Below are 15315 nucleotides of genomic sequence, written 5' to 3'. Positions count from 1 at the left end.
ATTTAAATATAACTCATTTGTGCAATAAGCACTTAATACCTAATTGATATAATACTTTTATGTCAGTAAGAAAGTTATTTTTTGGTATATACATTTGTCCTTCAGTGGGGGACAGGTTTCCGGACTCCCTATGGATACCTAAGTCTGCAGACGCTCACGTCCCTGCTGGAAGATGGCGCAGCATTTACATAGAACCCATGCACATCCTCCGTGTACTTTAAATCATCTCTAGTGACTTGTGATGCCGAATACGATGTCAATGCTGTGTAAATAGTTGTACTGTATCATTCAGGGAATTACAAGAAAAAGTCTGTGCCTGTTCAGTACAGGTGCAATTTTTTCAAATATTTGTGATTCAAGGTTGGTTAAATCTAAAGATGCGAAACTCACAGATATGGAAGGCTGACGGCTTCACATTTTTATTATATAACTGGATTTTAATGTGAATCCTTTTTTCTCGTTAATATAACTTGCAATTTCAAAAATGCTGTATCTTTGTTTCTGAATGAGCTTTGGTTGGAATTGATAATGCTGTTTCTCTGTGGGTGCTCTTTGCAAGTACTTGATCCTTAAATACTGAGGGGCATTTCTTTTGGATTAGGGATCTCCGTATTTAAGGGAACACTGGCTAGCATTCTTTGGCAATATGAAGATTTTGTTAAATACTCCCTCAATATGTATCTTGAAATTTCAGACTTTTTACCTCGGGGGTTTTATAATTTGGAAGCAGCTGTATCTTACCTCTTTATCTCCTTCACGTATTCTTCTCTATTAATGCTCAGGCCTACTTGGCTTCAGGCGCAGTGTTGCCTCCTCCACGTGGTACAAGATAGGAAACGAGGTACTAGCCACGTACATTTTTTTCCTGAGATACCACCTTGAGCCATTATAACAATTTCTGAACTAGGATAATTTGGAGAGAATGTTGACTTATTTTTGTTCCAGTTAATATTTAGGTTTCAAGGAATGATGAAAGAAATTACTTAAATCATTGCATTCAGCTTAAATATATTCAGTAAAGGTCCACTATGTGTTTGGAGCGTACACACCTTTATTGGCCGGTTATTTTATTTATTCACGCCCTGCCTCTCTTTTTTAAACATAAGGATGCTGAGAGAGAGCAGTAGCCATAATTACCCTAGTGAAGTAACAGAGAAGAGTGGAATCGTGATTTTCTTTTAAAATCTTGAACCGTTGCTTATTTTCATAGATTTGGCTCTGTTGTGAGTGGTGGCAGTTTTTCCATCTGGCTTTGTGACCAAATTTGAGCCTGAAGAAAACCACTTAACTCCCTTTCCACTGCTCTGGCTGCTGTCTCTAGTGTCTGCCTGTTGTCATCATGGGGTTGTGGGTGGGTGCTGGGCCGTACACACAAAGAACAGGTGTGCATCGGTCCAGGCACCTGTGAAAAATCTTCGACTCTTCGTGCTTTTGGGGACTATTTGGGAAAGAGAGCTAAGTGACATAGGGAAAAATACCTTGCATCCAAGGAGCTTGCCCAAGTTGCTTTCTGGAATTGTCCAGCAGCTGGGGTAGATGATTTAATACAGGTAGCAGGCAGGGACCACAGCCATGGATGACGAGGAGGAGAAGAAAACAGAAGTTGGTGTCTCTGCTTGGGGAACAGCAACAGAGCACATTTGCTGGGGTGGAAACCCCTCCTGAGGCGGCTGAGCAGACTGTGTGAGAGTCCAGCGCTGGATTCTTTCAGGCTTCAGATGCACGTTGGCCTCTCCCTTTGCCTCATCGTGTAGGTGGAGAGAACTAGTGCTCTAACTGCAGGTGTAAAAGCTCACAGCCTTTCCTTTGTTCCTGGAAGCAGAACCTTGGAACTACCTCAACAGATTTAGCGAATGAAACTTGCACTCCCACGTCCCTCAGAAAGAAAGAGCGCCCTGAGTGAGACGGTGCAGTGCCACCATTTACCTTCTGTGTCCCTGCGCCGTGGTTAGTCACCTGCTACGCCCTCTTCTGTTGCTCCGTGGATATGTTGACATCTTTAAAACATTTCTTTTAGCCTTGTACAGTGGTTAATTTTAATGATTTCCATATTTGATGTTGTTTTTGACCTTCTTTTCATTTTGTTTCCTGCTTTTCGCATTCTCCTCCCCACCCCTCCCTCTTCTCTATCCCATTTTTCACTGTCGGGTCGTGTGTGTTGTGTGTGTTGGTTTCTGTTGTCTGGTGTTCTCTCCTCTCTTCTCATCCTCACCCTTCTGCTGCTGTAGCCTCATAGGCTGTGGACCCTGGCCGAGCAGGTAGGGGACTTTCCTGTCTGTCACACCCGTGCCTCCCTGCCCAGCCCCGCTGCCTTGCCCGCATCCAGCCGTGGGACAGACTAGCAGTTGAGTGCAGAGATTGGCCGGGGGTCTGCGGGCCCTGTGATCGTGGGTGCTGCTGGCCGGGCAGTGTCACGTTCAGGCCTCATGCGTAGCCGACGCTGTCTTCCCGGGGTGCGCGGTCAGTGGTTCCTTTGCCAGTTTGGCTCATCTCTGTTTTACTTAATTCTCCACCTGTTTTCCATTTACTTATTTTTAATTGACCCTCCGTGGCTGTATTTTGCGTTACTCACTGTGGGCCGGCTCTCCGCTCAGCGCTGGTCTGTGGGGCGGCTTTGCTGAGCAGCCGGGGGTAGAGCTGTCACTGGGAGCGTCCGCCGGGAGGCTGACTCGCATGTGCTGTTCTTTTTCCCTGTCTCGGTGGTGAGATACCAGGGCCCAGGGTGATTGAGTACTATGGTATGTTTTAATGACATTGTCTTCTTTTTTTCTTATATATAATCAATATAAGAAAATTTTGTGCCTTTAGTACAAAAATTGGAATTCTCTCCTGAAGAATTTTAGTGTAATTCTTCAAATGAATTCTGAAGGGCTCCCTTATTTTTTGGCACATTTATTGTAGGTTTAGTATTTTTACAACCAAGGTATTGTACTGCCTTCCCCAAAAATGGATGCACAATGCAGCCTTCATGATACTGCTCTTCTGTGGACAGAGGTCACTGGTCAGAAGTCAGCATGGTCTAATTTTTCAAGCAATTTATGGTGCCAAGAAAAGATTTCTGGACCCCTGTGTAAAATCAACAGCGCAATGGAATGGCTCAGACCACAAAGTCCTGCCCAGCTTACCAGGATATTACCAGGATAAAATACCCCTTCTCTGACTTATGTCTTGGCCAGCAATGCTCTCCTCAGGCCAGAGAGCCAGAGCACCAGCAGAGCCCGGAGGAGCAAGATGCTCCCCTCACCTCTTCCTCCCTGGCCTGTCCATCCACATCACGCATCTGCTTCACTGTCCTGGGCCCTAAAAATACACCTTTTGTTGTTAAAGGTGGATGCATGTAGTAAAAATTTCTCCGCACAGATGCTTCATATCCTTCCAACCTGCTTTTGCAGCCGCCATCTTGGCAGTTTCAGCCTTCCCTTTTTTTGGCACAGTGCGTGGCTTGTCTCCTTTCTTTCCTTTTTTTATATATTGGCAGTCAAGCTGTGTGAATCCAGTATTATCCTAATAAGATATTCCTTCTGGAATTTAGGTTATCAAACTGAAAGTTAGCAGGTGCCTTTGAAAGGTTGCTGGTCTGTTTTTAGTTTTATTTTTCACTTTAAGATTTTACAAAAGAAATGTTTCCTAGCTAGTAGAAGCACAGACCCCAGTCTCCTTCCACGTAAACTTGAGTTAACCACTCTGTGTTGTTGCTTGCAGGGAACCTCAGGACCTGACCCAACCACTGTCTACGTGGACATGAGAGCCCTGAGACATGACAGGTACTGTATGCCTCTGGGTTTTTTTCCTTTTTTCCTTTTTTTGTTTTGTTCTGTGGCCTTGCATGCAGGTATCCATCTAGAAGAAGGGGTGCACATGATGTTCATCTGCCCAGAGTGTAACGGTCTCATGAGTGAAGTGGTGGGGTTAGGCATTGGCTTGAACTTTGCAATTGAAAACTCTGGCCAGGCACGGTGGCTCACGCCTGTAATCCCAGGACTTTGGGAGGCTGAGGTAAGTGGATCACCTGAGGTCAGGAGTTCAAGACCAGCCTGGGCAACATGGCAAAACCCTGTCTCCACTAAAAATTACCCAGGTTTGGTGGTGGGCACTTGTAATCCCAGCTACTTGGGAGGCTGAGTTAGGAGAATTGCTTGAAACTGGGAGGCAGAGGTTACAGTGAGCTGAGATTGCACCTCTGCATTCCAGCCTGGGCAACAGAGCGAGACCCCATCTCAAAAAAAAAAAAAAAGAAAAAGAAAAGAAAGAAACTGTGTTGCAGGACAGCAGTGGCAGGTGTGATAGTAGGAGTGTGGCCAGAGCCGCTTTATCTGACCGTCTCACCGGAAGGCAGGCACTTGGTTCTTCTCCTTCCTATTTTAGGCACCATTTTGCCCCCGTCATAGAATGTCAGCATCCTGCCCACCTTTCTTTACATGAACGGAAATGTTTTGTGAAGGTGCTTGAAATAGGGGTTAGGGGTCAGGTTACCTTCTCTATGTGGCCTCCTAAGCGCCCCCTGAGAAGAAAAGTTGAATTCTTGGTGAGAGTGTGAGAACTCCAGAAGGCAGGGATGGGGTTGAGCAGGATGAGAAGCCCTTTAGGGGAATCTCTGCCCGCCAAGGAGGACCCACTAAGATGCCAGAGAGGAAGGAAAGAAGGCGTCATTTTTACTGCAGACTTCCCCCGTTGAAACAGATCATTTTCCACTTGGTGACTGTGGAGGTGCCCGTTCATTGTTGCTAGGTGAAATGCGTGGGACATGGTGCCTTCCCTTATCGCTGTCAGCAGCCGCTCCGTGACCTGTTGCTGTGTGTGCCTGTGCCCCCAGGGATGTCTGGCGTGTCTGGAGGCATTTTCGATCAGCACAAGGTGGGCAGTGGCTCAGCTGCCATCTGGTGGGGGAGGCCAGGGATGTCCCAACAGCCTGCATGGGACGGCCAGTGGCTAAGAGCTCACACGCCAGGGCCAGAAGCCATGCCTGCCCTGACGGTTCACACTCGTAGATGCGTGCCTGGCCCTGTGGCTCTTCCATCAGGCCCTCCGGTCGACAGAACCACTGGCTGCACAGTTACGAAGTCACAGAAGAGCGGTAGCCACCTAGGAGCCCTCAGGAGGCCCCGCAGGCTGAGAGCCAGAGGCAGTGCCTGCCCCCAAGGCCACTAGCTGCCAGGGACAAAGTTCAGTCTGGAACACTCAGAAAAATAAAAAATGTAGTTTTAGATTAGATAACTTGTTTCTCGGCATAGAGTTTTGTAAATAATCACTTCTGGGCATTAAAACAAATCTACCTGACTCCCCATAAGAATTATTTGGAAAATATCTCATAATTGTGTAACTTCCTGAAGGAGTGAGCAGTAGCTCATCAAATAACACATGTATGTAGTTCTGTCTGTGGCCTGGCCCTCAAAGCGTAACCTTTTCCCTGACTGGGCTGCTAGCTGCTTTGGAAAGCATCTGAAATGGAAGTGAGAGTATCTAGGAACAGGAGCTGGCGGTGCAGTTCACTTTCCCACACACCACTGCATGGCTCTGGTCGGCACCCACTCCGCTGACTCTCGCTGCTAGCTGGCCTAGGCTCTCACCCTTGAGCAGTGTTGAGGGGAGCCCTCGGATGCCAGACATCTTCACGAGACTCAGAGCAGACCCCCATCCTCAGCATTTTACATACAAAGAAGAAAAGCATCTGGCTCTACATCGCAGAGCGACTTCCTTTCACGGGCCCTGCCCAGGCACCCCCGAACCCTCCCTGCTGCCCTCCGGATGGACCGTGTGCCGCTCTTCCTCCCATGCCCTCGGGTGGGACACGCTGCCCTTCCCTCCCAGCTTCTGGGGCTGCTCTCACTCTTCTCATTCCTTTCAGTTTTTTTCTCCACGATGTTCTCTCTTTGACCTTTCTGACTGGATCTGTCTGTGGTCCCCTCCGTCTGGCTGGGCCCCTTCTCCCTTACCCCCGGTGCAGAGAATCTCAGCGGCATCCCAGCCTTGCTTTCTGAGGCCCCCACCACCCACTCACAGTCCGCAGCCCCCAGCCCACCTCCAAGGAGTCTGGCCCCAGGGCCTTTTCTCCAGTCCTCCAAGCTCAGCTCCAAAGCCCTCTCCTTCCTTAAACCTCCCTTAAATATTCCCAGGTAAAAATGTCATCCAGCTTTAATCTCTAGCATCACCTTTGACCTTTACCAGCATGTAACATGCCTCATGCTGCAGCCACTGGCAGAGGGGGCTCTGGGTCACACAGGTCAGAAGTCAGCTCCTCTGGGACGAGGTATTACGCTCTGTAACCTCAGTTTTCCTCTTGCCTTAGTCCGTTTCCGTTTCTATAAAGGAACACCTGAGGCTGGGTGATTTATAAAGAAAAGAAGTGTATTTGGCACAGAGTTCTGCAGGCTGTACAGGAAGTGTGGTGCCTGCATCTGCCTCTGGCCAGGCTTCAGGGAGCTTCACTCATGGTGGAGGGAAGGAGGAGCCGCAAGTGCAGAGATCACGTGGTGGGAGGAGGGGCCAGACTGTTTTTAGCCACCGGCTCTCCCGGGAGCTGGTAGAGCAAGAACCTGCTCACCCCTAGGGAGGGCCTGCATCTATCATGAGGGATCCGCCTCCATGACTCCGACTCCTCCATTAGGCCCCACATCCAACCGTGGGAATCATATTTCAGCAGGAGCTCTGGGGGTGCTCAGAACAGGTGCGGTAAAACCAGTCTTCCCAGGTACCTGTGAGGACAAAGTAAAGGAATGCCGTGAAGAGCCGGACTGGGGCAGATGCTGTTACTATGAGCTCTGGCAGCTGGATGGTGACAGAGGACTCACCTCTTCTGTTCCACTGGCCCAAGGCTGCTGACCACAGAGGGTGAGAAAGTCGAGAGTCCAAGGCCAGCAGTCGGGAGGCAGTGAAATGAGAGCCACTAAAAGCATTGACCCTATTTCGTTCTTGTTACTCTTCCTATAAAAATGGGACGGTGGTTTTCTCACTTGATCTGCATTAGGGTCTGTCACAGGATTAATTACTGTTCCTGTTGCTTTAATGGCACACTCACTTGCGAGCTCCAAGTCACCTGCCCAATTATCGTCTAGTTACTCTGGAGAAAGTTAGCTTATTGGTATGCGCATGCAATTTCCTGGAGAGAGAATATGAATGTGCACATGCACAAGAAAGACGGCCTACAGAGGAAGACCACCATCGTGAAAGTCAGTTGTCAAACAGGTGTGTTAGCCATTTCTGCTTGGTTTTCTGCCTCTGTTTCTGATGCCCTTTTTATTCTTGGAGCCATGGTGGGTGGGACCTGCCTGCATCTGTGACAGGTCACCATGGAGAGCATTTCTGTATCACAGAGTGAGGAGACACACACTCCCTGCTTCTGGAACAGATTACAGTCCCACATGTGCAGGAAGGAAATGAAGAAATTGTGTTGAGACTATTTGAAAGTGACTGTTCATTTTTAAAATATTTGTTACGATGTAATTCATTTTAAATGAATTCGTAAGTCTCTCAATGACTTCCAGTTTGGTCTTTCCCTGATCGCTTGAGCTTTTCAGACTTTAGATAGGAAAAAAATATGCATATATATTTGTCTGCATTTGAAGATGGGGTTTTAAGGCTGGGAACGGGCTCACACCTGTAATCCCAGTGCTTTGGGAGGCCGAGGCAGGAGAATCACTGGAGCCCAAGAGTTTTGAGAACAGCCTGGGCAACATAGCAATACTCTATCTCTACAACATTTTTTAAAAATGAGCTAGGTGTGGTGGCATGTGCCTGTAGTCCTAACTACTCAAAAAGCTGAAGTGGGAGGACTGCTTGAGCCTAAGAGTTAGAGGCTACAGTGAGCCATGATCACACCACTGCACTCCAGCCTGGGCAATGGAGCAAGACCTTGTCTCAAAAGAAAAACAAACAGTTTTAGCCATTTTTTAAATCTTAAGAACATTACATTGGTGTGAAGTCCTAGAATGAAAACTTTCTTAGCTTCCTCAGGGCTTGTAACCCGAAGTCATAACTAAAGGGTATTACCAGAAAAGCATAGATATTAAATTCCTACTCTGTGGTTAGCCCAAGTATCAAGATCCTGAGAGCAGGGGGCACAGAATAAAAGTGCATCAATAAACTTGAGACAGCAGCAGAATGGAGGGAGTGAAGATAGAGATAAAGACAAACAGCTTAACAGGAGCCTTTCACCCGATCAGGTCCTTGTGTGTGTGTCTCAGTGCATGTGTGAGTGTGCTGTGCATACATGCATGTGTGCGTTGCAAGTGTGTGAATAGTGTCTGCACACATGAATATGAGTTTGTACATGTGTGAGCTTGCCTGTGTCATGTGTTGCATGGGTGTGATGTGGGTACAAGTGCATATATGCATGAGAGTATGAATTTGTGCAAGTGTGTTGTGTATATATGCTGTTGTGTGCTACAAGTGTGCATGTGTGTGCAATACTGCATGTTTCAACTGCACATGCATGTGCACGAGTGTAGTGTGTGCTGCAAGGATAGACACGTGCATGTGTGTGTCATGAGTGTGTTACAAGTATGTTGCAGTTGTGTGACTGTTTCAAATGTGTACAGATTTATGGCTTTGCACGTGTCGTGTGTGTGCATACAAATATGCAGCATATATTTGTGCACACGAGTACATGCAAGTATGAGTATGCACATGTGTGTTGCATGGGTGGGTGCCTGTATGTGGTACAAGTATATGAGGGTTTGCAAGAATGCAAGTGCACTCCCATATGCATGTGTGTGCAAGTGTGAGTTTGCATGTGTGAGTGTAGTGTACTGTTTTGTGTGTATGTTACATGTGTACATGTGTGCATGCAGATGAGTGTGCTAGTGTGTGGGCTATGTGAGTATTGTGTGTGTGTTGCATGTGTGTGCATGTGCACATGCACACTGAGTCTTAGTATTGCCTTGTATTTTGTATGTGGAGTTGTGTTACAAGTATGCACACGTGCATGTATGTGGAAGAATGTGTGCATTCGTGTGCATACATGTGTACATGAGAAGGATTTACTGGGAGGGGGCCAGAGTTTTCCAGCTGGTCTTTAGTCCACTCATCATGGCCTGTGGTCTTAGCAGACTAAGAGCTGGGCTGTGTGTGGAGCTCGTGTCCCTTTACTGAATTAGTCATGTGCTGCATAGTGCCGTTTCTGTCAATGACCACAGTGCTCCCCAAGACAGTGTCCCCTAAATGACAGTGGTTCCATAAGACTGTAATGAAGCTGAAAAATTCCTGTTAAATGGAGTTTATTGATGTTGTGGCCATCATAATGCAATGTGTTATGTGTTTGTGGCAATGCTAGTGTAAACCTGTGCTGCCAGTTGTATAAACGTATAGCATGTAGGATCATACACAGTACATGCATAATACTGGATTGTGATAATAGACACCTGTGTAACTGGTTTATGTACTTACCTTTAATGTCGTTATCTTAGAGTATATTCTCTATACTTACAATAAAAAAGTTAACTGTAAGACAGCCTCAGCAGGTCCTTCAGGAGGAATCCAGCAGAAAGCATTGTTCCCACAGGAGATGACGGCTCTGTGCATGTCATTGCCCTAAAGACCTTCCAGCTGGACAAGATGTGGAGGTGGAAGGCAGTGATTTCGGTGATCCTGACCCCACGGAGGCCCAGATTAATGTGTGTCTGTGTATTAGTTTATAACAAAAAAAAGTTAAAAAGTAGAAAACTTTTGGCCAGGCGCGGCAGCTCATGCCTATAATCCCAGCACTTTGGGAGGCCGAGGCGGGCGGATCACCTGAGGTCGGGAGTTCGAGACCAGCCTGACCAACATGGAGAAACCCCGTCTCTCCTAAAAATACAAAATTAGCTGGGTGTGGTGGCATATGCCTATAATCCCAGCTACTAGGGAGGCTGAGACAGGAGAATCGCTTGAACCTGGGAAGCAGAGGTTGCGGTGAGCTGAGATCACACCACTGCACTCCAGCCTGGGCAACAAGAGTGAAACTCTGTCTCAAAAAAAAAAAAAAAAAAAGTAAAAAACTTTTAATACAAAACTTGATATAAGGATAAATTATTTTTGTAGCGCTGTACAATATGTTTTAATCGGTTTTTATAAGTGAGTCAAAAAGCTTTAAGGAATTTACAACATAGAAAGTTACAGTAAATGTAGGTTAATTTATTTAACAAAGGAATTTTCTTATAGATTTAGTGTAGCTTACAAGTACAGTGTTTATTAATCTACAGCCACGTGCGGTGATGTCTTAGTTCACGAGTGTAGTGTTGATGAATCTACAGCCTCATGCGGTGATGTCTTAGCTCACGAGTAGTTTTAACGAAGTCTGCAGCCGCATGCGTGTGATGTCTTAGCTTACGAATACAGTGTTTAAGAATCTACAGCCATGTGTGGTGATGTCTTAGCTCACGAGTACAGTGTTTACGAAGTCTACAGCCGCGTGCAGTGATGTCTTAGCTTACAAGTACGGTGTTTACGAATCTACAGACACGTGCGGTGTTGTCTTAGCTCACAAGTACAGTGTTCATGAAGTCTACAGCTGCGTGCGGTGATGTCTTAGCTTACGAGTACGGTTTTTACGAATCTATAGACGCGTGCGGTGTTGTCTTATCTCACGAGTACGGTGTTTACAAATCTACAGCCATGTGAGGTGATGTCTTAGCTTACAAGTACAGTGTTTACAAAGTCTACAGCCACGTGCGGTGATGTCGTAGCCCTTTGTGTGCACTTACCACTCACTCACCCAGAGCAGCTTCCAGTTCTAAAAGTTCTGTTTGTGGGTAAGTTCCCTATATGGGTGCACCATTTTTTATCTTTTTACAGCATGTTTTCCTGTGCCTTTTCTATGTTTAGATACACTAATACTGTTGTATTACAATTGTGTGTAGTCACATGTTGTCCAGGTGTGCAGCCTGGGAGCACTTGGCCGTACCATACAGCATAGGAGCATAGGAGACTACCCCATCCCGGTGTGTGTAGGTCCACTCTGTGGTGTTTGCATGATGACACAATGGACGGACAGCTCGTTTCTCAGGATGTCTCCTTGTTGTTAAGTGACATGACTGTACTTTTTACCTCCAGCTTCTCAGTGTTTCACATGATCCTCAGGTGACTGTCCCAGCAGTGTACCCAGGTGCCTCACCCTCCTTCCCCTGTCCCTTGGGTACCAGAGCTGAGTCTCAGGGTTGTTTGTCTGGCTGCAATGAATTTAATAGGTGCTTGGATTAGGCTCAGGACCCATTGTCTGGCCTCAGATCTATCGCTTTCTGGCCATGTGATCCTACACACATTGCCTTCTTATGTAGTGCCACTCCTAGAGTCCTTAGGAGGATTCTTGGTATGTGTCAAGTGCCACTCCTAGAGTCCTTAGGAGGATTCTTGGTATGTGTCAAGTGCTTGGGACAATGCTGGCCAGCTGTAAGTCTCAGTACAATTATCTGATATAGTTATGCCTTTACATGGATATACAATTATGTGTATGTACTCAGGCAAATGCCTTTTTTCTTATTAGTTTATAGTTGTTCCTTTATTTCTGCTCTGGCTGTCTTCAGGCATGAACCCAACTTGAGATGATCATTGGGTAAGGGACAGTAGGGCTTTCACAATTCCTTAAATAGAACTTGCAGTCTATTTGAAAACAGATGACAAACCAGTGGAGAAAACCGAATGAAAAATAAAAGAATTCACATTCACACCATGTCACTTGTGGTATTTGGACAGAATCTCCCACGAGGCTTTGCTGTTCTCCTGGTGCCTGGTTTGCACTGCTCCCACTTCTCTTGCTCCCCACTCTCCAAAAATCCCCTGGCCAGGTGTGTGTGGAAGGAAAGCAGTCATGGAGCACCGTGGCCAACCTCACAAGCGGTTCCCAGAGGCGGGCTCCCGGGTCCTGCCCCCCAAGGCGTGTTTTCAGGAGATGGAAGAGGCAGGCTTGTTGCCATATTTTTGTCTCTGCTTTTTTAGAATTACCATCCATATTCCAGAGAGACTGTGTCTATGTTTAAACTCATTAATATTTTTAGTCTTTACATCCCATTCTCTAATTTCTTCTTTCACTTTGCCATGTCAGTGTAACTTTAAACCTTTCAGGGCCTCAGTTTCTCCCCTAAATGAGACAATTAAGCAGCGAATAAGCAGTTCCCACCATGACCCGCTGCAGCTGCCTTTTCTCCTGACCCCGTCCACCTTCCCCAGACCCCAGCCCTCTACCCTTAGCTTAAGGCCCTTGGGCTGACCAGCATCCCCTCCCTCTGACATCACCAGTGTTTTCCTTGTCTCCGAAGTCGTCTATCTGCATGTAAACATGACGTGATAAATGCTGTCTAAAAACAAAAACCCTCCTTTGACCCTTTTCACCCGCGGCCACCCCACGGCCCTCTCCCCTGACAGCTGGCTCATGAGAGAGCCCCATGTCCCCAGGGTTCCCTGGTGGCACCCGGCAAGGCCACCTACAACCCCACCCTAATGTTCCACACTCAGTGCCGGTGGATGCTGCTGAGCCTACCCTCCTGCTGGAAACTTGCTCTTCTCTTTGGCTTTAGGGACTGCACACTGATAGTTCTTTTGTTGTAATAAACAGAAAAGCTTATTTTTCTGTTTAATAAACAAAAGACGTCTTTTATGATTTTTCAACTCCTTTCTGTGGAGGAGTTGCCTGGCTGCTCAGGGTGAGTTCCGGTTTCTCCACACGCTCAGGGCCACGCCTGGTTCTAGTTTCTCCACAGGCTCAGGGCTGCTCCTGGTTCCGGTTTCTCCCCACGCTCAGGGCTGCTCCCGGTTCCCGTTTCTCCACACGCTCAGGGCCGTGCCTGGGTTCCGTTTTCTCCACAGGCTCAGGACTGTGCCTGGATTCTGGTTTTTCCACACGCTCAGGGTCGCTCCCGGTACGGTTTCTCCACATGCTCAGGGCCGTGCCTGGTTTCCTTTTTTCTCCACACGCTCAGGACTGTGCCTAGATTCCGGTTTCTCCGCACGCTCAGGGTCGCTCCTGGTTCCGGTTTCTCCCCACGCTCAGGGTCGCTCCTGGTTCCGGTTTCTCCCCACGCTCAGGGCCGCTCCTGGTTCCGGTTTCTCCGCACGCTCAGGGCCGTGCCTGGTTTCCGGTTTCTCCACACGCTCAGGGCTGCTCCTGGTTCTGGTTTCTCCACACACCCGATATTATCCTAATAAAACCTCTACTCTCCATCCCTCTTCCCTCGGCCCCTGGCACCCACCGTTCTACTTTGTCTGTGAATTTGACTAGGTAGGTACCTCATATAAGTTGAGTCCTATGGTATTTGTCTTTTTGTGACTGGCTGATGTTACTTAGCATAATGTCCTCAAGGTTGATCGATGTTGTAGCATGTGTCAAAATCTTCATTTTTAAGATTGAATATTTCCTTGTACATGTGCACCACACTTGGCTCACCCATTGTCTGCCGATGTTCACTTGGGTTGCTTCCACCTTTGGGCTGTTGTGACTGATGCTGCTGTGAACATGGGTTTACAGATACTGTTCAAGATCTGGTTTCAGTTCTTCTGGGTATATACTCAGAAGTGGAATTGCTGAACCATACAGTAGTTCTATTTTTGATTTCTGGAGGAACTGCCATACTGTTTTCCACAGCTGCTGCATTGTTTTACCTTCCTGCCAGCAGTGCATGTGGGTCTGGTTTCTCCATGTGCTCACCAACAGTAGCTGTTTTCTATTTTTTTGAGAGTAGCCATCCTAATGGGTGTGAGATGGTATCTCGTTGTGGCTTTGGTGTGCGTTTTCCTCTTGGTGGTCTCTTGTCGAACATCTTCTCATGCTCACTGGCTATTTGTATACCTTCTTTAGAGAAATGTCTATTCGAGTTTTTCCACACTTTTTAACTGGAGTGGTTTTTTGTTTTGTTTGGTTTTGGGTTTTTTTTGGCTATTGAATTCTAAGAGTCCCTTACATACTCTGGATATTAGCCCCTTAACAGATATGTGATTTGTAAATCTTGCTCCCATTTCCTGGGTTGCGTTTTCACTCTGCTGATTCTGTTGATTGTGTCCTTTGATGAACAGAAGCTTTTAATTTTGATGTCCAGTTTATCCTCTTTGTTTTCTGCATATACTTTTGGCGTCATAGCCAAGAAATAAATGACACATCCAACACATGACTGTTCCTTTGTCTACAGTTTTATCTCTTACATTTATGTCATTGATCCACTTTGAGTTAAATAATTTTAAATATTTTTTAAAGGCAGGGACAGTATTCTTCAAAAATGTCAATGTCATAAAGATAAACAAGACTGGAAATCTTCCCAATTAAGGCAAGCTAAAGAAATGACAACAAAATACAACGCCTGATGCTAGGGTGAGCCCTGCACTCAAGGCAGAGCTGTGGGGACATTACTGGAGTAATGGGAAGAATTGGAAGAGAGGCTATGGATTAAATATTGGATCAATATTAAAATTACTGAAACTGATAACTGTTCTGTAAGTAAGGTAATATCCCTATTCTCAGGAGATCCACACTTAAATACTTAGGAGTAAAGGGGCCTTGATGTATTTAACTTACCCTCAAATGGTTCAGAAAAAACCGTGTGTGCACATTGTGTAAGATAGGGTGGGCAGTGCAAATTATAAAGCAGATGGAACATAATAGTAACAAGCAATGAACCTGGGTGTTACAAGTGTTCTTTATACTGTTTTCATTCTTGCAAGTTTACTATAATTTTGAAATTATTTTGAAAAAATTTTTAAACATGCTCATAAACATATCAAATCTAGAATTATTTTTCAGGTCTTTCTAGTCTTACTCAAAAAGGGAAAGTTGGTCCACATTAGTCAAGACTTCATGGTGGAAAGTGACAGAAACCAAGTTGGACCATTTCAGCAAGCAAAGATTGAGGTAGGAGAGAGGTGCCTGAGGAACTGGAGGGTTGGGTGGAGGTGCAGCCCAGTGACAGGGAGGGTCTGGAAGCAAAGCCCAGAAGACCCTCAGGAGTCCCCTTGTCACCTTGCTTCTCTGCCCTGTGCACACTTCTGTGCAGACAGATCAGCTCTCTGTGCTCATTACACCTGGGAGAATGCTGCAGCCCCACGGTCATTAGACCTCATCTGTCAGATGTCTGCCCATCACAAGCTACTGGGCGTGGGGCATGGGCTTGGTCACCCAGAGGCAGGAGGCTGTGCCTTCCATGAGGCCAGCAGTCTCACATCTCAAAAGCCAAGAAGAGAGCACACACCCTCTCCTTACTGGCATGGGCTGTGCAAAGCCATGCCTCCAGAGAGGGCATGTGGAAGGGACGGGGAAAACCTGCAAATGTGACCCAGCTAAGTGCGAGGTCACTGTCAGTGATGAGCAGGGGGGCTTTGATGTGATGCCATGGGAAGGGCGCTCATCTCTGAGGCCTTTCT

The 15315-nt window shown here is 46.6% G+C and overlaps 1 protein-coding gene across 1 annotated transcript in view; it reads left to right on the top strand.

Moving 5' to 3' along the window:
* The window catches only part of LOC116470234 (disco-interacting protein 2 homolog C-like), a 57224-nt gene that overhangs the window by 17739 nt on the left and 24170 nt on the right, over positions 1–15315 (top strand). Inside the window, exons 4-5 of the mRNA XM_058435371.1 lie at positions 2229–2258; positions 3703–3764. Coding sequence (XP_058291354.1) covers positions 2229–2258; positions 3703–3764 — 92 coding nt within the window. The remainder of the gene's footprint in view (positions 1–2228; positions 2259–3702; positions 3765–15315) is intronic.

The sequence above is a fragment of the Hylobates moloch genome, unplaced genomic scaffold (assembly GCF_009828535.3).
Source record: "Hylobates moloch isolate HMO894 unplaced genomic scaffold, HMol_V3 SCAFFOLD_2, whole genome shotgun sequence".
Classification (NCBI taxonomy): Eukaryota; Metazoa; Chordata; class Mammalia; order Primates; family Hylobatidae; genus Hylobates; species Hylobates moloch.
The sequence above is the reverse complement of the archived record's forward strand: the minus strand, read 5'-3'. Positions and strand labels throughout refer to the sequence as shown.